The 23,359-nt window shown below is 43.1% G+C and overlaps 1 protein-coding gene across 1 annotated transcript; it reads right to left on the bottom strand.

The window, feature by feature from the left end:
• Positions 1 to 13,295: 13,295 nt before the first annotated feature.
• olig2 (oligodendrocyte lineage transcription factor 2) lies at positions 13,296 to 14,114 on the bottom strand. The gene has a single exon (XM_076262564.1). The coding sequence runs from the start codon at positions 14,109 to 14,111 to the stop codon at positions 13,296 to 13,298; it is 816 nt and encodes a 271-aa protein (XP_076118679.1). The 5' UTR covers positions 14,112 to 14,114.
• Positions 14,115 to 23,359: the final 9,245 nt, after the last annotated feature.

Raw genomic sequence — 23,359 nt, 5'->3', positions numbered from 1 at the left:
TGAATGCATTTATGATTTGAAAACATTTTATGTTAAAGTGTAGGCCTACACATTAATGCTTAAAAGTGATTTAAAGGGAAAGAGTATTTCATATATTAAGTTAGCCATTACACACACACACACACACAAGTTAAACACTGATGAGTTTATTAGTGAAACCCCACTTATTTGATTGATAGTATAGTTCAAGAATTCAAGATATCCACCTCTCACTATAGCCCAACACGCTAGAGAGGCGCTACAACTTGTTATATTGAACAAAAGCTCAGTCTACTAACAATATCTGTGCAACTTGAGTGGTTTCAATTTCTTTTGCATAAACACGCACACACACTGAATTAACAATGAACGCCCATACCACTACCACTTCATTGAATGCCTCTATGTTTTATGACACCAAATTAGCAAGTATTTTCTGATTGGAGAAAAGTTTGCTTTCTTTTTTTCTATTGGCCCGCAATTCCATGAACCATTATGCCTATTAGAGAAGTGACAAAAGCACCGGACATAGCCTAGAGGAGGGAGGCTTTTGCCCTAATTCTTGCCTGCTTTAGCTGCGCGGTTCCTCGTCCTCGGACTGTTTACCTAGCTTGTCAGGGTGTAGCGTTATCAGATGTGCACTCAGGCTGCTCGCTGCTACATATTCTGCAGATTACAACACCGTTAGGCTAATTGTTATTTTTCCGTTTTCTGATGGAAATCCAAAAACGTTCCACACATCGCTGAAATGGTGATCTCTTTACCCTGTCTAAGAAGTTGCCATCAGCCCAAGCTGCTAAACAGTAAACAACTTGCTCACTCACCTGAACATTGAGGCCATAGGTATTGAGTGTGGGGGACCTAGATCCTGTCCCACTCAGTCCTCTTCAGACTAAGTACTGTGTAACCCCTAAAAGGCGGCGGTAATAATCCCGACCGTCACATTTATCAGATAATACCGCCAATTTGGCCAGGATTTTGCAAAGATCATGGCACCACTAAACCAACTCTTGTAGGAGGGTAATAATGTAGTGAAAACACCCCAGTGGTATAGAGTGTGGAATGTGAACAGGCTTTCCACCACTTGAAGATTGCCCTGGTGAATACCCCAATTCTAGCATATAGCCTGTATAAATGAACTGGGGTGCCATATTGAGGCGTTCATTAGGTGAAAATAATAACTGAGACAATAATAATCCTCTAGTTCACCTACATTTAGCATGGCTCAAGGCTGTTGAGCAGTGTTGGTTATCCAAGTTGGCCAGTTATAACAACACCATAAGATATTGGCCAGGGAGGATTAACCAGAATGTCCAGGTTGCCATGGCAAGCAGGTTGACACAGTATATGTCTGCTGGAGGTGGGAAGTAGAATCCAACAGGAGGTGGAAGGAAGCTGGGCTCACCAACAGCGGCAAGACCCTGACTTTGGCCAACTGAGAGACTGGGTGAAGAATGGGGCCCCACAAACTGCCTAGGAGAAAGAGGAAGTGTGACACTCCATGGGTGGTTGTGGGAATGGTAGCGGCTGAGCGGCTCCTTGACTACGCCACTTCTGGTTGGTGGGTATGCGTAATGTGTGAGAGGCACAAAAATTCTCATTGGTGAGCTTCACAGTCGGTTGGGGGTGCTGTGCTTCTTGTGCACCAGGCATGCTCACCAATCAGGGGTGGCACAAATTAAAGACACATTTAGAAAATTTAACTGAATCAATTCATTGACATTCAAAAATCATATTGCAATCATATCGCATATCGCAATATCTGTCAGAAAAATCGTAATTAGATATTGTCCCCAAATTGTGTAGCCCTACTCCCAACACCTTTTTTTGTAGGGGAGAAAGGGGACATTTGACACACCATAGGTGGAGGTGGTGGAGATCTTACCTGGAGAACAGCAGGTCGACCGACACCGCATTGGGCCAGATAGACACAACCGCAGTCGATTGAGGACACAAATGAACGAATGAATGAACAAACAAACAAACCATCCACCTCGACCATGCAGTGTCCTCAGGGACGGATTAAACAGATATTGCCCCCTGTTCACAATATCAAAAAAGGCCCCCCGTCCCCCTGACCGCGACATGTGCGTGCAGCCAGCGCATCTCTCTTTGCTGTCGCTGTGCAGGCTGGTGCACAATTTCACACAATGAAAATGTAGTACATTATGTCATATATTATAACTCAGGCCCACACAGAAATGAATTCCAGCAGCTGTTTTATTATTAGGCTGTACAGCAGTCTACAGCAGGGGTTCCCAACCTTTTTCATTAAACGAACCGGACAACAGTTGTCATATTTCTGACGGACCGGTAGCAGGGACATTAATAGTATTTTGTGAGAGGTGGTGCTGATGATATTACGGGGGGTTCGGGGGTGTCTCCCCCGGAAAAATTTCGAAATTCTGTCTGTTAAATCCACCCTTTTAACGCAGTTTGGAAGGGGCATACAAACTTTAACAGAGCAAGCAGGGCCCATTTTCTGTCTGACTCAGGTGACGTGAACATTGGCTACCTGCATGATAAGGTTTTCACTTTACTGCTGCTTGACACTACCTTGCATGGAGACATATTTCACGTTAACAGTGGAGATGTTATAGCGTTTGGTAAATGGAGATGCAGATCATCTCCCTAATTAATTTCTTTGCGCAACAGCCCACATTATGCGCTCACTCCAGTGAGACAAGTGAAATAAATGTAGGCCTATTTTAAATCTGTCATCGGCATCGCCATAGGCTATTGGTTACGATATAAGCTACTGTTAGGCCTACAAGAAGTCACGATTTATTAGGCTATCCAATCGCTATGCTGTTTTCATGAGCAGGAATCCACTTCATTCACCTACCCACGAATGGTTCAGTTTGTCAGTTTAACTTTCGTAAACACACATACACATTGAATGAGCACTCAGCCTACCACTTCCACCTAATGTTATGCCTCTATATTTTATGAATAAGAAGTATTTATTGATCAGGAAAACATTTAGTTTATTTTTCTTTTGGTCCGCGTTTCCATAACACCATTCAGTTGTGCCGCAAAATTAACAGACAGAAGCACCGGGCATAATCTATCCTAAATTCATGGCAAATTTTTTTTTTTAAATCCGAGGGCCCCCATTGGCTCAGGGCCCCTGTTCACGTGCACACTTGGCACAAGCCATGATCCGTCCCTGAGTGTCCTGACTTCCTGCCTTTGCTGTCTTGTGTGTTGGCTGCCAGTTCCGATTTGTGATCCATGACATCAAAGGGAATTCTGGGGAACCCCTGTTGTTGGATATAGGAGCTACTAATGACATCATGCAACCGAGATTACCTGCCAGGAAGATAGAGATGGAGGGCATTGACAGTTTATCTTTTCCTGCTTCACCTGCCAGCCACCTTCAATTGACTACTGGGTACTATTAGACTAAAGGATTTTTTTAAAATTCACTTCTATTACACTATTCATTTAAATCAAGACATTTGTATTTTATGCTTAGCTATTTGTGCCTCTTGTGACTGTGCCTTAGGCATTGGTAAATTTAAGGGGGTGTCGAAAGTGAATGGGTTTCTGGTGACATAGGCCATAAGGCTGACACAAGCAGTCCACAACAGAATAGTAAAAACCTGTTTAAATATATTTTGGCCACCCTGGCTCACTGTGTTTGTTTAATGAGAAGTCTGTTTTGTTTCCTCTAAATGACATGTACAATGTAGCTGAGAGAGTTTCAGCTGCTCCGTTTCAAGCACTAAAACACAAGATAAATAAACAAACAACACAGTCTGTTTACGTGTCTCTTTACAGAAAGTCTTTCTTCTGATGTGGAAGGTCACAGCGAAGAGTTAGTGGCGAGGAGTTGGAACGTCCATTTTCAATATTCATAACCAGACCGTCCGTATTTCTTATGTCTCCCAAGTAATGTGCACACTGCCCCAACCAACTGCTCGCGAGGCACAAAACACCTTGAGGCAAGACTGGCCGACAACAGCAGCACCAAACAAACAACCTAGCCAGACCCAAAGAGGCCCGATCAGCCTCTGCTCAAGATGTGCATAACAGAAAAATAATGAGAAATTAACAGATGCCAACGGCTATATTCACCCAGCCTCACCCTGTGGCAAGACAGGTGCAAAGAGTGAAAACAATACAGTCAATGCCGGCCAGGCGATTCATCCAAAATGGACAGAATGTGTCAAAGAGGCGGAGAAAGAGAATGAGTCGGGGTGGGGTTGGGGGGGGTTGATGATTGGTCTTGTTCGCTTGTGTCCGCTCTGTCAGTCTGTCCTGTTAGCAGTCGTAGCGTCAGTGTGGGCCCACGGCCACAGAGATGAGAAGATTACAAGCTGTTAATAGGGCGGAACCAATCGGCTGACGGACGGCCATTGTAATATCCCAGCATGCCTTGGGAAAGGTTGGCCTGGGAGACGGCGCGCAGCGGCCTGATCAGATGGTTTGGGGGAGTGACAGAGGCAAAAGGGGTGACCCCTGCAGGTCTTTTGTCAGGAATCCCAGATAGGCCTACATACATGCGCACATAAATACGCACACACACACACAGACACACATGCTTTCTAAGGGCCAGTTTTGAATGATGGGCAATATTCACTTGATTAATTTGATTTCAAACTCAAACGATCAACCACATCATATACTTACAGAGATTACACACACACACACACAGATACACATACACACACAAACATTACTCACACACGCAGACACTTGCACACACACTTGATTAGTCACGGCTGTTTAGTGATTGGCGCTGGTTGTCTGCTGTAGGAAGCCTGCTGTGAGGGCTCTGTGTTCATCTGACACTAAGTGCTCACAGGCATGTGCTCCTGTTTCCACCTGACCCTCAATCACACACAACAGAGCAGTGTGAAAAAGCCAGCTTTAGTTATCATGGAAATTCATTGAGTCTTATTCATGACACCCCTCACTGCAGTGAAAATACACTGTAAAGAGTGAATTATATTGAAATAACTGACACAAAAGTCGCTGCAGAGTTCTTTCAGGGAATGGATACAAAGGTATATTTAGCAATTTCACAAAACATGAAAACATGTTAGATATGATATTTTGAGAACTTTAATTTATAATTTAATTAAATTTAAATCAAAATCCAAATGACTTCTCCACCCTGCCCTTTACTGTTCTGCCCTATCCGTCTCTCCATCCCTACTCACGCCTGAGGTTGAGGGGGGGAGGTTGCGTGGCTGACAGTGATGTATTTACTGGTCTTCATTAACATCTTCCCAAAAGCGTTAGTTAAAATACAAGGCCTGTGTCCTTCTTCCACTGTGCGTCCCAATACAGTCCCATTCATGGCTGCCGCGCGAGAGGAGAAGAGAGGAGAGACTCCGTCATTGTGTGCCCCTTGGCCCTCCTTTCATGAGGCGAGGCTGTGCTGGATCTGTGTGTGTTTTTTATTGTGTGTTTTAGCGTTTAAAGCCAAGGCCAGGGAGAGGGTGTTTTATGGGACTCAGCGCCTTTTCGGGGGGCCCGGGCCAGAGGTGTGAACCCCGGGGGTTCAGGTTCACCCCGTCCCCCATGTAAAGGGGCAGCGAGGGCTGGCAGAGAGTGAAGGCTCATGGGATATGATGGATGAGGGGGACCCACCCTGAACATAGAGGAGAATAGAGTCGGTTCAGGCAAAACTGAGAAAAGGATTGCAGAGCAGAGACACTGACAGAGGGAATTTCAGACAAAAATCACAATAACACGCAACGCCCACTGCTGAGATGATAGGCGAGCTCCATGAAAAAAAAGGAAATGGAGGATAAAAGTTTAGCCTGCTTTGAAATGACAGAGCTCATTACCTTGCTTCCTGTTACTATCTTTTTAAGTTAAATTAAAGACATTACATCATATCTGCTAAGTTATGGTCTAGCTATGTAAAATGTAAAAGCTATGTATGTGTCTATGTCAGTATACATGTCTATGTATATACTTTATGACTGTGGTGTGTGTGTGTGTGTGTGTGTGTCTGTGTTTGTCTGTGTCTGTGTGTGTGTGTGTGTGTGTGCGTCTCTGTGTTGTGCCATCCCAGGGAGGTCTGTTTGTGCGTCTTGTTCTCGGGGGTCCTCAGCATTAACTCCAGCTCATCCTGATGCAGAATTGATTCTCAGGAGCTTGTCAGGCCGACAGAAACAAGTGAAGATAAACGAGAGAACAGAGGAGTGGAACAGCCCCGCGCTACCACAGACAAGAGACAGAGAGAGCGCAAGAGAGAGAAAGAGGACATTCATCAGCACCTGACAGCAACCTCTCATCCCAACACCATCACACATGTGTAGAACTGGCAGGGAAAAATGAGAAAGAGAGAGACAGAGATTTGACCAAATGGTCCAAATGATCGCCATCGCTGAGTGAAATACCAGAACACACACACAAAAAAAATCAGTAAATCAGTGGTGGTATACTATGCTAATCCTGTAGAACAAGCTCTGTCACCAGATTCAGCAAGGAAGAGTAGTTTTCCAAGACCTCCCGGAAAGATGCCCATTCACATTTATCTATAGATATATCGGAACTCCCCCTATTAACGTCGGTCCCATATTTCTGCCATCTTGCGTGTATGTGTCACTTAATATCCATTTCTATACAAACCAAGATGGCGGATTCCTAAAGAAACGCAAGCATCCACACCATAAGTGTATCTAAATTAGCTATGTACCAAAAATGACATTTTACCGTGACTCGAAGAGCTGTAAACACTGTTGTAAGTCTGCGTGTACACATCGCTTGGAGCTCCAGTGGAATTTTAATTTCATGACGAGAATTCTAGGTCTAGCCGTTCATGTGCCATTGAAACAGCGTAAATAGGCGACTCATCAGGCCAACACTATAACTCCGAGCGTGGTAAACAAAATCGAATATTTCAGGCAGTAAATGCTCCCGTTAAGAACCAAACCAGATTTGGTTCAAATCTTATGTGCTATGACAAGCCTCAAATCCCTATATGAGGTTTTCTTTTTGAAAATATAATACTTGATCAACAATTTCATACATCAAAAAAAAATTGTTTAACATTTCAAATAATCAGTGAGAATGAGAGAGAAAGTTGTTGATGTTATTGTCGGGAAAAGGGGGGGGTGGGGCGAAGTATAAGGACTCATCAGATCAGTTCCCTTGTGTGAGTGTTCAAGGGTGATGGAGGATAACCCACTGAATAGTGTCCAAGCAGCCACACACACGCACGCACACACACACACACACACACACACACACACACCCCTGGCCCCTGTGGTCCCTGGATCCCCGGGTGCACTTTGATGTTAAATCCTGTCCTGTCCATGTCCCCTTTCAGACGACTGCCCCGCTCGGCCAGTCATGAATATCCAAGAGTTCGCTCGCTTTACAGGATTATCTCTCTTTTCTTCACTCGCTCAAAACACTCAATGGAGACCCTTTACACTCGCTTATTCCCTCTCTCTTTCTCTTTCTTTCGCATTCTCTCTCTTTTCCAAGTCTCTTCTCCCATCTGGCTCGGTCTCCCGGTGTCTATTCGTCAACACATTGGACCATCTGATCAGAGTCCATCTTCTGTGCTTCATGGACCTTCACACTACCCCTTACCCTGAAGACTGATGCACACACACACACACACACCCTTTTTAACTTTTTCACTTACACATGTACAGAATGAATATCACGTCGCTGACAATAAATTATCAAACAAGATCTTTTTCAGTATTATTTGTCTGCTTTACCCAAACCTATTTTAAGTGGTGTGGGATCTGGATTATTCACTCAGATTTACAGAAGTCATCGTGGATGGAAGCTCTCACTTCTGTGATCCACAGAAAAAAGAAAACACACACCTGGATGCACTCATCTTTCTAGTTTGCAAACAGTCATGTGTGCAATTTGTACATGATGTGTTACATAAGTACTGGTGACTCTGGTAATCTTAATTGTGGAATTAAAAATCAGGGTGGGGAAAAGCACATCAGCAGCAATGTTTAATCAATCCTGCATGTGCCTCATCTAGGTATATGGAACTAATGGCACAATTTATGGCAAAACAAACATACATAAACCTGTCAAACATAATCAGATATGAATCACACATTGTCAAACATAAATGTCATTAGATTTTGCTGATAAGTACATGTAGTGCTGATGGTGCTAGTACTAATATTTCCCTTCACACAATCTTTTTTGGTCTCAGAATAATTACATTTTCCACTTTTTTACATGTTAGTTTGTTTGTATGACAGTAATGGAGTACTGGATCTTATTTAATTAGTGAATTACTTGATCTGAGAGTTCCTTGTCCAGGTTCTAAATGGTTAGTTGATTTCTTGGCAGATGTGCGATTTTACAAATCTGTGGCCTTTTGCGTAAATATTCCAGTGACCCGAGTGTGTGCTGGCTAGAAGATGAACAGATGAAGCCAAATATAAACACAGATCTCTGGAGAAAAAAGTCTCAGAGGAGCTTGCCACAAACCCTCACGCTCTGTCTGTTTCTATATCACCCTGTCCAACACACACAAACTCTCCCTCGTGCTCTTTCTTCCCCTATTCAGGCATATTTAAAAAGCTAAGCTCTAGCCTTTGTCCCATGAAGCTACAGATGCACTTCTTTTTATTTGTTTATTATTCCCTCCTGCTCTCCCTTTTCCTTCTCTCTCGCTCTCTCTCTCGCTCTCTCTCTCTTAGTCTGTCTTTCATTCCCTCTCTGTCTGTATTTACCCCACCTTTGATGCATCCCTCCAATCCCTTAAGCATAATCCCTTTGGCCAACACGGCGCAACACGCCAGACTCAAAAGAGACTGCATCTGTGCACTAGATCTGGGAGATTTAGCAGCGGTGTAAGTTGTAAGTGTAAGACCGACATCTCCCCTGAGCCCGTGTATACACACACTCCCACACACACGCACACACACAATCGCACTGGCACACCGACCAACATCATAAATATTCAAACCGTAAACAAGCCAATCTGTGGGATGCAGAGTGAGGGAGGGGACGTGCTGGCGGCAGTGGCAGGGGTGTTCCTCTGTTCTCCAGAGCCCTGTTGTTACCCCTGTGGGCAGGGTGTTGTTGCCTGGGGTAACCAGAATAAAATAATACACACAAGTTAAATTGAAGTTTTACTTTCAGGTAGGATAGTGTGACTTATTTTTTAAAAAGATAGATATGGTTAGTGTTACCACTGAACAGAAACAAGTGCTGAGTGCAAAATGTGATGACCATTTTGTGAAGCGTCTAATTTGTCAACATGTGAGTGTATGGGGGGGGGTATACATCCATATATACAATGGCTTTTCTGATTCATATAGTGTGGTCAATCTACCAGGTTCCTGCTGAAGTCCATTAGGCCTACCCATCAACCAGTCTTCTAGTGGAAAGCACGTCTGTCATGCCACTCTCACTCATCCCATAATTACCACACTACAAATCTCCATCCTAGCTAGTCTCTCCATAGCACACACCATTTACATAAGCTGATATTTAGGCTTTGCTTATTTACTCAATTATCTACAGTTTTACTCTCCACCTCGCAGCCAATTTGGACCCACTGTGTCGTTACTGAGACCTATGAACTTCTGATCTGAGAAGCCAGTTGGTTTGGTCAGGAAAGACCCGAGTGTGTAGCTGTTTAATTGGCTGTGACATATTAACAGCAGCTAAATAATCGCACCAGAGAAGGGGTGAGTGAGCGAGAGAGCTCGTTAAGGTGGAGCGGTTCGAGATGAGGTTGCCTAATTAATTTTGAAATGTGATAGCGTGTAATTGTCATTAACTTTTTGGGTAATTGCATTTTGCGCTCGGCAAAAAGCAAATTTCTCTCTCTCTCTCTCTCTCTACAGAGAGAGAGAGAGAGAGTGAGAGGAAGAGGGAGAGAGTAGGCCTATTATGTGTGGGAGGGGAGGCAGAGATTGCTAACAAGCATCTGCTCGTAAAAGAAGACCGGACACTTGAATGCCTGTTTCTTAAGTCTAATCTTGGTAATCACCTCATCCCGTTATATTATCAACATTACATTATGGAAACACACACTTTATTAATTAGGCGAAGACACAGTGTTGGTTAACAAAAAGACGTTCTTATACACTTGAATGCGTAATGAATTTAGCTTGAGTAATAAAACAATACTGTCAAATATTTCAATCCATACCTCTGGCGTATTGATACTGATAATGTGATATGTACCTATATAGATAGTAGTTCTAATTATTTACCCATCAGTTTGCAGTCGTGGGCTATAATAAAGGCTACATGAATAAAGCCTAACCTAAAAGGATTTTGTGCAGATTTGTTAATAGATTGTACTATCTGAATAGGCTACAGTTCTCAGCCGATTACACTGAGTTTATAAACTCGGCTAAGTGGAGACATTGCCTCCGGTTTAAATGTGTTCAAATCACATTATAGCATCTTTCACACCTTGTTTGCATTCTTTTTTCTTAGAGTGAGTTATCTCGTCAACTAAATGCGATCTCCCTTTAAATTGCATTCGTTTAATATGCACTGTTCACATACACAATTTATGTATGCGCATTAAATATAATTTCCCCATGTTTTTTTATAGCAACACTTGAAAAAAGAACGAACGAAAGAGAAAGAACGAAAGAAAATAAGTTTCTAGAACTTCTTTCTAGAATAATGTCCTACAGACTTCTCTAGGACATTTCATTTCACCCACTCGGGCCAAATAGTAGCCTAAATAATCCAATTGTGTCGGAAAAGAGTGACAAACAAACAAATTACGAGTATGAATATTCAAAGACCAGGTTTGTTCCATATCGTTCCAGCATTCAAAGCCCTCTGAAAACATTGCAACAGCATGCGCAATCTGCTATGCAGCTGCTCGCGTTTATTTATGTATTCCTCCGTATTCTCATTTATTCGTACTGTCAGCCCTGGCCTCGCATATCCTGGCCATCGTTTGCCTACAGATTTAGCATACCTCAAGGATTCAAAATACGCTCTCTGACTCCTAAGTGAGTCTTCCCCATCTTGTGTGTGTCCGTGTGTGTGTGTGTGTGTGTGGTGTCTGAGAGAGAGAGAGAGAGAGAGAGAGAGAGAGAGAGAGAGAGAGGAATCTATACGAATTCGTTTGGACATTTGCCTAAGTAATTCAAGAAAGTTAGTGTAACTGACGGCGAAGGGTGTTTGTGGGTGAAAGAGACGCGCAAGGAGATATGCTCGTGCCAAACAATTACAATGTCACCCAAAAAGAAAGAGGAAGAGTAAAAATGTCGTTTGAAATCTGAAGACTTAAGGACGGCTGCCTATTATATATATATTTTATGTTTATATGTGTAGGCCTACAATGTAATATCCTTAACTATGCTACCCTGTCCAAAGTAATATTTTAATAGCCGTGTTTTCTAAACTAAAGCAGAATGTTATTAAAATACTTGCTACATGCATTACGATAAAAGTCAACGACTTTCAAGCAGAAACTGAGCAATCAATATTTAATGTAACCAATGAGTTTTGATAAAAATCCTAAGTTATTTTTCGGGAAAAGAGGACTTTGTTTTACATCGTATCACATTTTGGTAAGGTATCCAATAATGAGAGTTTCTCTTTGTTTAGCCTAATTGATAGTCTCCATTGCAGTGAGGATGGAGCAGGCTATAGGCTATATAAAACGTAGGCTACATTCTTTATTCACTTGGTTAATAAAGTTAATAATGTGGAGTGAAAGTCATTATATGTGATAATTAAACGATATTAGGCCTACTAAAGCTATGAAAAATATTATAATATCACTGGTACAAGTAGGTTCCCAGAAAATTGGTTAATTAGAGACCCAAACCATTCATGCTGAAACTGCTGAAATGACATGAGACCATAACAATTTTCAGAGAGTAACGGATTTGTGTTTAGGCGCTAAAAAATTAGGTTGCCACTAGCATAAAATGTCATTATGTGAATGCATCATAAACAGTAGGTCTTTACGAAGTTTCTGTCTAGAAATACTGTCTGAATGCGCATTGAAAAGAATCTTGCTATTGTGGGACTCTTTGTTTTGATATAATGTATACACGCGAGACTAGACAGTGCAATCATTGTTTGTTAATCATAATATGTTGGGAAAACTCCCGAGGGGGGAGGAGTGGGTATCTTATCGAGCTCTAAACTACGGTACTGTCAGGCTATTAATAAAATAGTTTTCTGAAATAAACATTATTTAAACTGGCCTATCGCTGATTATTCAGAAATGTTATACATGTCTTAAATAAATTGATGATTCTGATAGTGATGATGATTAAAGAATAATTACGTCTTTTGACGATTTTGGGCTAATGATAAACCACAAAAACTTCTGGGGAAACTCCAATTCTAAATTTAAACTATGTTTTATAGCACTTGAATCTTTTATTATAGATAGACTATCCCTAAGAATTAAAATGGTTTTGCTGAAGCAACAGGTTGTATTAACAACAAATGTCTAGGCTATATTTCAATTTGGTTCTTATTTTGGCTTTACTCTGTTAGCCTATACAAAGAAATTCAAACACAAATTTCCAGTAAAACTTTTATTTCACATTTCAAATCACAATTCGCCGTGCATTCATTTTCTGTTCAGTCGAAAATATGTAAATAAATATCATTTCGCACTTTTATATAAAAAAATAAAGAGGTGATCATTCTTTTCGTCGGGCAGTGACAGTATGCAAATCAAATGAGAGAGAGAGAGAGAGAGAGTTATTTCTTAAAGATGTAAGGAAGAAGAATCCTTAAAAAGGAAACGAGGAAAGAAACCAGAGAGAATATGACTTAGGAAACATATAGAGCCCGTGCTGTTCTGCACGATGTTGACCCTACTATTTAGCCGAGGAGTCTAATATAAAATCTCTCGTTCTATAAACACAATTCTGAATCTACATATTTACAGGTATAATGTAATGTCCATTCATGTTTATGATGAGACCTATTTACGACCGAGCATCAGATGATTTCCCCAAATGCCCGCATGAAACGTGGCAGCATTCGAATAGATCTAACACCAGTAATCGACTTATAAATATAACTGACTAATGCTACACAATACCGTTTTCCACTCGGTTAGTCATGGGATCCCATTCCACCTCTTTGGGAATTATATTTCTGCTATTTCAAAGACAGCATATGAAAGTATCACAATAATTATAATGGAACTATTTTGAAGAAAGGTTAGAAAATGCTATGTTAGAGGCGTTTATCCAAGTTTCATTGTAAATATTGTTTCATTGTAAATATCGGTCCATATACAGTTCAGTCACAGAAACATGAGAATGGATTACTGATCCTTCGCCACTGGCCGTGATCAGAGCAACAGATTGTTTTAATTTCTGTCCATTCCTCTTGGCCGCTGAGGACATACAAAGTTATTTGGAGTCGGATGTGAGCCGTGCCATACTCGAAGTGCTCATAGACACGTGTGGAGGGGGCACCTGACACATACTGCACGGACAGGGCATCCCGGCGCCCCAGTGCTGGAAGCTGGTCACGGAACCGAGAGGGCCTGCGGCTGATGGCGCCTTCAGAAGTCCATGGTGGGATCTAACTGAGGCCACTGCTGAGATAACTGGCGCTGAGAGGGAAGCCGTAGACACTGCAGGCGGGAGAAGAGGGTGATGAACCGGGTGAGAGGCGTGGGAGACCGCCGGGTGAGTCGGTAACGGGCCTGCAGAGTGCGTCAAGCCCCCACACGCAGAAGGGTGGAACCCCGCGTGGTGTCCGCCGGCGGAGCCTCCGCCATATATCTCACTCACGAGCCTCTTCATCTCTTCCAGTGAGTTGCTCAGCATGAGAATGTAGTTTCGCGCAAGCAAAAGTGTGGCGATCTTGGAGAGCTTGCGCACGGAGGGCCCGTGAGCGTAGGGCATCACCTCGCGCAACCCGTCCATGGCTATGTTGAGGTCGTGCATGCGTTTTCTCTCGCGGCTGTTAATCTTCAAGCGCATGGTCTGCAGCTCGTTCTCGGTGAGCAGTTTGCGATCTTTCTTGTACATCTTCAGGGACATCGCCTCTTCCTCCGCGCTAGATATCCCCCGTAGGTCCCCGATGTGGTCGGGTGGAGAGTCGCTCTGTGTGGATGACACAGCGCCAGAAAAGCCGACCGACTTCTTCATGGAGAGGAAAATATCGTCCGCCTCAGGGGAGGATGGCCGGCTGGATACTCGGCTCGCATCGGAGTCCATAGTTATTTGCGCTGAAGTTTCTTTCTTGAGTTAAGTCTGTTGTAAATTGAGAGATGCGTGTTAACACATTAACATAACTTTATAGAGTCAATTTTAGTTAGTTATTGCTTAACTCAAACAGAGACGCTGAAACATGTGCTTATTAACTATACAATGTGTCAAAAAAACACGTATTTGCATTCCAGTTTTAAGTGCGCGAAGTGCCTAAATAAAACTGTCCAACTCAATTAAGCGATAAACTGAACAACGGAAAGAAAACTTACCAAGATCAAATGGAGCCGGTGTGGATGAGGATAAGTGTCACTGTCAACTTGTTATTCCAGATCAGTAATGACAGCAAGTCTGGCACGCCCGGGGTGACGCTGGTGTTTTATAGCGGACCCCAGCAACCCAGTCGCAAGTGTATGGGACAATATCGCTCCTTTAATGCCTGCCTCACGACAACCAATGGGATTGCTTCCAGCGAAACGAAGGGGAGGAGGCTCGAAGGAGCGAGGGTCTTCAAATCTGATGTCATTACAAAGAAACCGAAGCTTCATTAAGTGAATTAGACACACTCCGCATATGGCAGCCTGGGGTGCACTGGTGGATTTAAATTACGGGCAGTGCGCGGACCGGGTTCTGAGAGAATCAACGGTCTAACAAGATAGAACATGTGACAAGTTTAGGTATCGGACAGTATATGAGCCGTTGAAAGAAACACATGAACTTTTTTTTTTTTTTTTGCTTGCACACATGCATAGGCGATTCATACATAGAACGTGAAATAGTCATTCCTACACAACCTAAAAAAAAACTATATATATATATTTTAAAAACATTGTTTTTATTATTATTATTATTATTATTATTATTATTGCATTTATTTGAAGTTAATGTGCAAAATTAGCCTACTGTTCACATTTTTTTGTAAGAAAAATTCCAACGGTTTGCACGCGCAACTTGCACGTTAACATATGACTTCACAAAAACACAGAATGCCATGCTTACGTAAATAGGCTATAAATAGCCTAGAAGCTATACAATTTCCATACTTCATCTGTCTTTTCGCCCTTGAGTTTGAAAACAATATATTATTATAGGAGTTCATAGCAATATGCTACCATGTCTGTTTTCTATTGCAGTCTTCCTTGCATTCACACAGGGACACACACAGTTAATGCGCTGATTGCAGTTTTCAGGCAGTGCGACGCTTATTGTTTTAACCCGGCGACCCCTGCGGGCGCCCAACAGCTGACGGCGCGAGCCCTGAATTTAGCCGTTAAAGTGCTTTTAAATCGTTAATAAACGAAGCGTGCAAATTTGTTTTTAACGGTTATGATCCGTAACATTTCAATTAGCCCAATATGGACCCGCGCTGTGCAGTGGCCCTCTTACAAAGAATGTCTTCAGAGTCAAGAAGGAGGTAACTAATGTCAAGTGTAAAACTATTAACCTAAACTTCAGATATGGCAGAAATAGTATCCCACTGACAGAATTATTAGCCTAAGATATTAAGCCATTAATTGGGTATTGGGAGTTGTTATTTGGTGAATCTTGAGACAGCAGATACCAATTTGAAGCATGCACATTTGTGTGTGTAGAAAACGTTAATAACGTAGATACCAATTTGATGCATGCACATAAAGTGTGTGTAAATTAAAAGCAATTGGTTGCCCGTCAGTTACCTAGTTAAGCTGCTGGCATGTTTGAGGCATAGCCTGCAGTTCTTTAATCTTTATGTCAAAAATAGGAACGATTAGGTGATTGACTTATTACGCGCCATAAACAACTGTTTGCTCTGTCTCTAGTGAGCGCTCTCCGAAAAACCAGGGAGCCTCAATCAATGACTATTTTTTTTATCTCAGTGTGTTAATTGTGTGCTTGGCAGAATAGCCATGAGGTGTTTACTAACACAGTTTCACACTTACCCGGGCAAAATCTACTGGAATACGAGTAGCATCAATCAAGGCTTGAAGCACACTTCCCCTCGTCTATGAGCAAGCGACGTTTGTCTGAAGTTGTTTAATAGGCCGCGGGCAATAGTCTGCAAAATGTCTGCAGGGCAGGCGTAGGCTACGCGATGAAGGTGCCGTTGTCGCATGTCATTGACATCATTATATAGCCCCAACTTGATAAACTGACTTGGACAAGTTGCTAATGATAGGCTAATAGATATTGATTCCTGGACTGAAATATTTGAGGCGGAAGAGGCACAAAAGAACGCATAGGCTGGCTTGTCTTCACCTCAGTTTATTCCGGAGCTATATATCATTATTTGAAATGTCACTCACAAACAAAGGCTACAGCTAGACTGAGTGACAACTCAGGAGTAATTACAAGCGATATGTGTGGGTGGAGAAGTGAGGCAGGCATTGGAGAAAAGATTAGGACGTGGGGAAATGCCACTTTAAGAATTTGGTTGTTTATTTATAGAGCATTTTTGTTCTGACCTTTGGCAGTGCTGTTATGCGGGATGTGATGGCCTACTCATCTTTCTCAAAAATACACGCACAAGAATGCACAGGCATACTACCATGACTAAAAGGATTAAAAACCAGTGGCATTTACTTAAAATATTCTCAATTATTTTTATTTGATTATCTTCTTTGACAGGGTATGATGTGAAACAAGTATTTGACTCTCATACACTTGTGTTCACTGGGGCTGTCAGAGGCCATCAGATATGTGATTGCATTGGCAGCAGACTGCTTCAAATAGCTGCAAGATTTGACTGACTGACTCATTGTCTAATTGGCAATGCCTGTTGAAAGAACTAACCTGACTAAATATGTTGTCAGATGGAATCATCTAAACTAACTCAGTTTATATCATGAAATGTAAACCAGTAAACAGTTTGACAAAGTCTTTGGTTATTTCTTGACGGCCGGAGGATATGTATAAGTAAGTATATATACTCTTTTGATCCTGTGAGGGAAATTTAGTCTCTGCATTTATTCCAATCTGTGAATTAGTGAAACACACTCAGCACACAGTGTACACACAGTGAGGTGAAGCACACACTAATCCCGGCGCAGTGAGCTGCCTGCTACAGCGGCGCTCAGGGAGCAGTGAGGGGTTGGGTGCCTTGTTTAAGGGCACTTCAGCCACTTCCTACTGGTCGGGGTTCGAACCGGCAACCCTCCGGTTACAAGTCCGAAGCGCTAACCAGTAGGCCACGGCTGCCCCCAATGGGGATGAGCCAGAGTCAATGCTGACCACCTAAGATGCTCCAGCCAACAGCAGTCGCTTGTCCGTGTACGTATGTGTGTGTGCTATTTATTAGACAACAGTCAGTCTGCAAAAGTAGATAAAATTGAGAGTGTAAGAGGAGAAATAGGTGAACGTAGACCCAACCGCTCTCAGCAGCCAGCCAACACAATGCCGTACCGAGGCCTTTCAAATGAGCCAGGAGACATTTTAATTTCACAGCTCAGGTGCACAAAATAGAGAGAGAAAAGATGAGAGGCATTAGCACCTTCACAGCTGGCCAGCGCCTCACAATTACATGCCGCTCATTTGCTGATCATTATTTATTTATTTAGCTATTTGCGTGCTTGCATCTCGTGGTCCAGGAGTGCACCGGCTCTCCATCTCCGAGCCAAACGGCTGATTGGAAAGCTTTTGCCACCTCGCAGTGAATTTGAGCGTGCACACTGGCAACAGGATTGCCACAGAGAGAACATAGGCGCTAATTCCCCCATATTGGCCCTCTGGCCCTGTTGCCTGTCATTATGTTTATGAGATAATGATGTTAGGATGTGTGTGTGTGTCTGTGTGTGTGTGTGTGTGTGTGTGTGTGTGTAGGTGTGTAGCCCTCTCATATAGTTTAAATAGTCGGTTTTAAAACAATTGCAAAATTGCAGGTATGTACCAGTATACAAAGTTCGGTGAAAACTTTTAATTGCTCAGGTGTCCTCCAACTGTATATAATTAAATGAACCTAATCTTTCAGTTCACTGACACTGTATTAAACCACCTGAGTGGTTTATATGGCTTTGGTTTTTTTTTCAGAATTTCCACTGTTTTTGGGAGGCCTACTGTATCTTTTCGATTGCTGAGTGAGACATATTCATTTAAAAAAATTCTCCACAGTAATCCTTGTAAGTTCAGCGCAGAGTCAGGTCCTTTCACACCGTTACTTGTTATCACCATCTCCTGCCTCCTGCCTATTGCTTACCTTCGTCTTCCAAGTCCTTGCATCAATTCTCTCTGCTGTTTCTCTAATGCTCTCTCTCTCTCTTTCTCGCTCTCTCTCTCTTCTCTCTCTCTCTTGCTCTCTTTCTCTCGGTCAGTGTGTGTGGCAGTCGAGCCTGTGTCGTACTGAATGCCAATAGTGAGGGGGAGCATATGTGAGCCATACTTAATCCCGCTAATCTTCCTCCAAAGTAAAAAAGAGGGGGAGACGAAGAAGAAAAGGGCTCAAAAAAGACGAGAGAACTTTCTCTTTGGGGCTGCTGAGCCCAGCGCAGGCAGGCATTCGAATGGAGCTCTCCCTCTCAGCCTCTTGAGAGTGAGGAACTGTGCTGAAGTGTGAGTGCACCAGTCTGGTTGTGCTTGGATGTGTGTGTGTGTGTGTGTGTGATCAGATCATCCTGTGTGGATGTTAAGTAGTTTAAACATCACCCCTCCGTAAATCTGCACGACACTGTCAAAACTCAGATTATCTCTCACCGCTCCCCTAGCTCTAAGATAGATGTCCCATCACCCTCTCATCCTTTCCCCCTCTCTCCCTCCCTCTCTCCCTCTCTCCTCCTCTCCCCTTCCTTCGGCTCTTTCTGTGGGAAGTGTTGGGCTGTTGGGGTCTATGCAGGGCTTTATCCCTATAACACCCATTAGGAGATAATTAAGTCCTAACACCAGCGAGCCTCCCATGGCTACTATAACACAACTGCAAATGGAAAAGCTTACAAGCTCCTTTAGACGGCCGGACAAATTGAATGGGACTCTTTGGGCTCTGGCTATTATTCTGCTGGCCCCATCTGGCCGCCATGGTATAAAGGGGGATTTGCCGGAGGTTGCGAGGGTGGCGCATGGGGTGGGTTTCTGGGTGGGGTGGGCGTCGAGGTTGGAGGGGAGAAGGAAGGAGGCGGGGAGGGTGTGAAGGGGGGGGGGGGGGGGATTGGAATGGGATTTCGTGCAAGATTCTTTTTTTTCCCCTCTGGGCAGCTTTCTATTCAGCAAACGGATGGAGATTTGTAGGCGCCAAATGTTACAAATGTTTCGACAACCTGTTGAGGGAGGTGGAGGGAAGGAGGGTGGGTGGTGGCGGTGGAGTGGAGGGGGGCTTCCCACGTCCGAGCACTGGCACCCTGGCAACAGTGACACAAAAAAGAAAAAGCATGAATTATAGAATCAAACCATTTTTGGCAGTTTGGTATTCTTGGCATTCTTATTGTTTTGTTGTCTTGTGAGATTAATAGAAGGTAGTCACAGCAGTGGATTGGTGGGGGGGGACGTCATAACGTACAACTTCAAACTTTCTCTATGCTACGACAGATATGGACAAAAGTGATACTGAATTTGATGTGGTGAATGTGTCTGATTGCCTTACTCCTGACCTGAACTATGTGTGTGTGTGTGTGTGTGTGTGTGTGTGTGTGTGTATTTGTGTGTATGTGTGTGTGTGTGTGTGTGTGTGTGGGTGAGAGAGAGAGAGAGAGAGTATTTGTGTGGCCACATGTGTGTGTGTCTTTGTCTTTGAGTGTCTTAGGGTCGTCAGCGCTCAGCCTACTGTAGTTCAGAGGGAGGGGACCTCATCTCTGATGCCTAACAAGCATCATTGAGAGGGCAAAGAAAGGAAAACAATGCAGTACATATGTGATGGCAGCCACCCTGCTAAGACCCGGTCTCTCTCCCCTCTGAAGCAATTAGCGTCATAGAGGAGAGATAGAGGAGAAGAGGAGGAGAGAAAGTGGGGAGAGGAGGGGAGCATTACATTCCTCCACTTGCCCTCCCTCCCTCCCTCCCTTGCTCCCTCGCTCTCTCGTCCACTCTAATCCCCCCCACAGACACACACACCCCAGCTGACTCGTACTGGCTAACGAGGGGGCTGGCGGCTTTTTGACGACCCCACCACCCACTCCACCACACACAGACACACACTCACACACATGCTTATTCACATTCTCTGTCTCCCTTACACACACACATGCAATGAAGGAGCAGCAGATTGCATTTGTTTTGTTTCCTGTAATAGCAGAGTGATTTCCAGCCTTGCTTGCCCTCTTGGTCACCTTCTGGGCCCTAAGTGGTCCGGCACAATGCCATTGTCCATCTGACTCATTCTCCCTCCACACCATGAAAGAGTGATGCATATGTGTATCTGTTCCTCTCCTTTTTGTTCCTCTCTCTCTCTCTCTTTCTATCTATCTTTCTCACACATACAAACACACACACACACACAAACACACACACACACCAGCACACAAACACATACTCACACTTTTCCACAGATGTAGTCCTAGAAAATAAAATGATGAAATTCGTTTGAGAAAGGAAGCACAGATTTGAGATATTTCACACGCACACACACACACACACACACACACACACACACACACACACACACACAGACACGCACACACAAACTCGCACACAGACACACACACACACACCCTAAGTCTCTTGCTGTGAGGGTGAGTGTCCCTGTCTAAAGGACAGAGAGGCAGCCATCCTCACCGCACAAATATTTTCTCAGGCAGTAAAAGGCTCTTCAGATGAGTTGAAGAGCCAAGAGCATTATAGTGCCTACTCCTCTCCCTCTCTCTCACACATCCACATCGATACACTGAGTTGAAGAGCCAAGAGCATTATAGTGCCTACCCCTCTCCCTCTCTCACACATCCACATCGATACACTGTCCCTCTCTTCTCTTGAGATCCCGATTCTCCTTCTCTCTCACTTTCTTTTCATCCCACGTGTGACTCTCCTGTTTTTCAATGTTCGCTATGACCACTAAATACACACACACACACACACACACACACACACACACATGCATTTCAGATGCTCACCCACTCAAAGACATATATCTAATTCCAGCTCTCTGGAAGGAGAGCAGGGCTACTCAAATGTGTGTGTGTGTGTGTGTGTGTGTGTGTGTGTGTGTGTGTGTAAGTGTGTGTTTGTGTATGCACGCACATATTTACAGTGATGTATGGGCAGTTTAATTTTGTAATTACTTAATATATGGCAAGTACTTATTTGACATTACTTAATATATGTCAAGTAACCTTAAACTGATGAAAAAATATTTTGATAATTTTGTCCATCTGTAAAAGTCCATCTGTATCTGTATTTGTGAGAGGGTATGAGTTTGTGTGTGTGTGTGTGTGTGTGTGTATACTTGTGTTTGCTGGATGTATGTGTGTGTGTGTGTGTGAGAGAGAGAAAGAGAGAGAGAGAGACAGAGAAAGAGAGAGAGTATGTGTATTTATTTATTTATTTAAAGAGGAATGCCTCTTGAGATGTGGCATCTCATTTTCGAGAGGGTCCTCGATAGGACTGGACAAAGACAAAGGTACAAGGACAAGATACTACAGTACAGTACAATACAACATACACATTCACTCACATACAGCCCCCTTCCCCCACCCCCAACCCAACAGCTCCCATTCCCTAATAATACATACATATACACATATATACAACAAGCATACATCTACATATCCACATATATACATACAGAGACACATATATGCATGCGCACAGTACATACATACACATATACGAAAATATAGACACATACGCTCACATATCTATAACAGAGCATATTGACAGATCATACAGATCAAAGACACACAAAAAAGCATTAATGAAAACAATTACAACGGTTACTTGCTTTCAGATATGTGAACAAAGATGTCTTGAAGCGACTCAAAGATGTAATTGATCTTAAGGCCCCAGGCAGGCTATTCCAGTCAAAGGGAGCCTTGTATTTAAATGAACGCCTGCCGCTTTCTTTGGAGATATGTGGTACTGTAAATGATAGATATTTGGTGTGCCTCAAACTATAGTTTGTTTGGTAAGGTATTAAATGTTGTTGCAGGTAGAGTGGATAACTAAGATGTATGCACTTAAAAATAAGCTGGAACCAATGAAACTGTCTCCTGGCGTTGGGTGACAGAATATTCAATGAATCATACAGGATACAGTGATGCGTCCTGCATGAACATTTCAACACAAATCTGCAAATGCTATTAAAGACAACAGTCAAAGGCTTAAGACAGGTCTCAGTGGAGTTCTGATATACTACATCAGCATAGTCTATAATTGGAAATAATAATTGCTTCACAATTATTTTTTGTGTGAATTTGATGTCGTGAATGTGTCTGATTGCCTTACTCCTGAACTTTGTGTGTGTGTGTGTGTGTGTGGGGGGGGGGGGGGTGTATGACAGAAAGGAAGGCTATAGTAGATCCTCTGCACTCCCTGTGCGGTGTCTGGCTGCGGTGCTCTTGTGATTCTTTTGCAATTATGTTGTCATCAAGCCATTTCGCTGCTCCGCGGCCGAGAAAAGGAGGACAAGAAAAGCCCGGGCTGATTTAATTAAAGTAATACCGACTCAGCCCCACTGACGAGCACTCACAGGGAAGGAGGGGCATCGTTAGTGGCAGCAAAAAAAGAAAGCTCTCTGTGTGTGTGTGTGTGTGTGTGTGTGTGTGTGTGTCAATCAGCCTTTGACTGGGTTTTTTCCCCCCACTCATATACAGGAATATGTGAATTTTCAGTTAAATCCTCTCTCCAAAGTTAAGAAGGCATGTCTGACATAAAGGGATCATAAGTACTTTCATTCTTAGTCATTACGGATGCAATGACGATTTCACTGAGGTTTTCTTTAATTTAATATTGTCCTCCTGAAGTTTTTCAAGTGAAGAAAGCGAGCATGATGTTTTAATTATTTTATTATAATCATGTGTGACTACATGAGAATATATATTCCTAAATAATGAGGACAAGTGTGTGTGTGTGTGTGTGTACGCATGTACATCAGAGCACATGTGTACAAGAAAGGAATGTGTGAGAGAAAAGTGATGAAGAGAAAGCGAGTAAGAGAGAGAGATGGAAAGAGAGAGAGAGCGAGCGAGAGAGAGAGAGGGAAAGAGAGAGAGAGAGAGAGAGAGAGAGAGGAAGACAGAGAGAGTGAGAGAGACAAGGAGGACGTGAGATGACGTGAGAGTGTGTGTAGGGGGCTTTGCGGGCTACTGGGGCTGTTTGTCACTCTGAATGGGCTCAGGGTGGTTCACATCATTGGGCCATTGATGCCG

This window comes from Alosa pseudoharengus, unplaced genomic scaffold (assembly GCF_046254945.1).
Source record: "Alosa pseudoharengus isolate Yale_2024_CS ecotype anadromous, Long Island Sound unplaced genomic scaffold, YU_APseudo_1.1 YU_APseudo_1.1_scf_3, whole genome shotgun sequence".
Classification (NCBI taxonomy): Eukaryota; Metazoa; Chordata; class Actinopteri; order Clupeiformes; family Clupeidae; genus Alosa; species Alosa pseudoharengus.
This window is presented reverse-complemented; position numbering and strand designations above follow the sequence as displayed.

Bases quoted from the DNA above. Each gene is read 5' to 3' on its own strand.
- olig2 (XM_076262564.1), bottom strand. From the start codon at position 14,111: ATGGACTCCGATGCGAGCCGAGTATCCAGCCGGCCATCCTCCCCTGAG.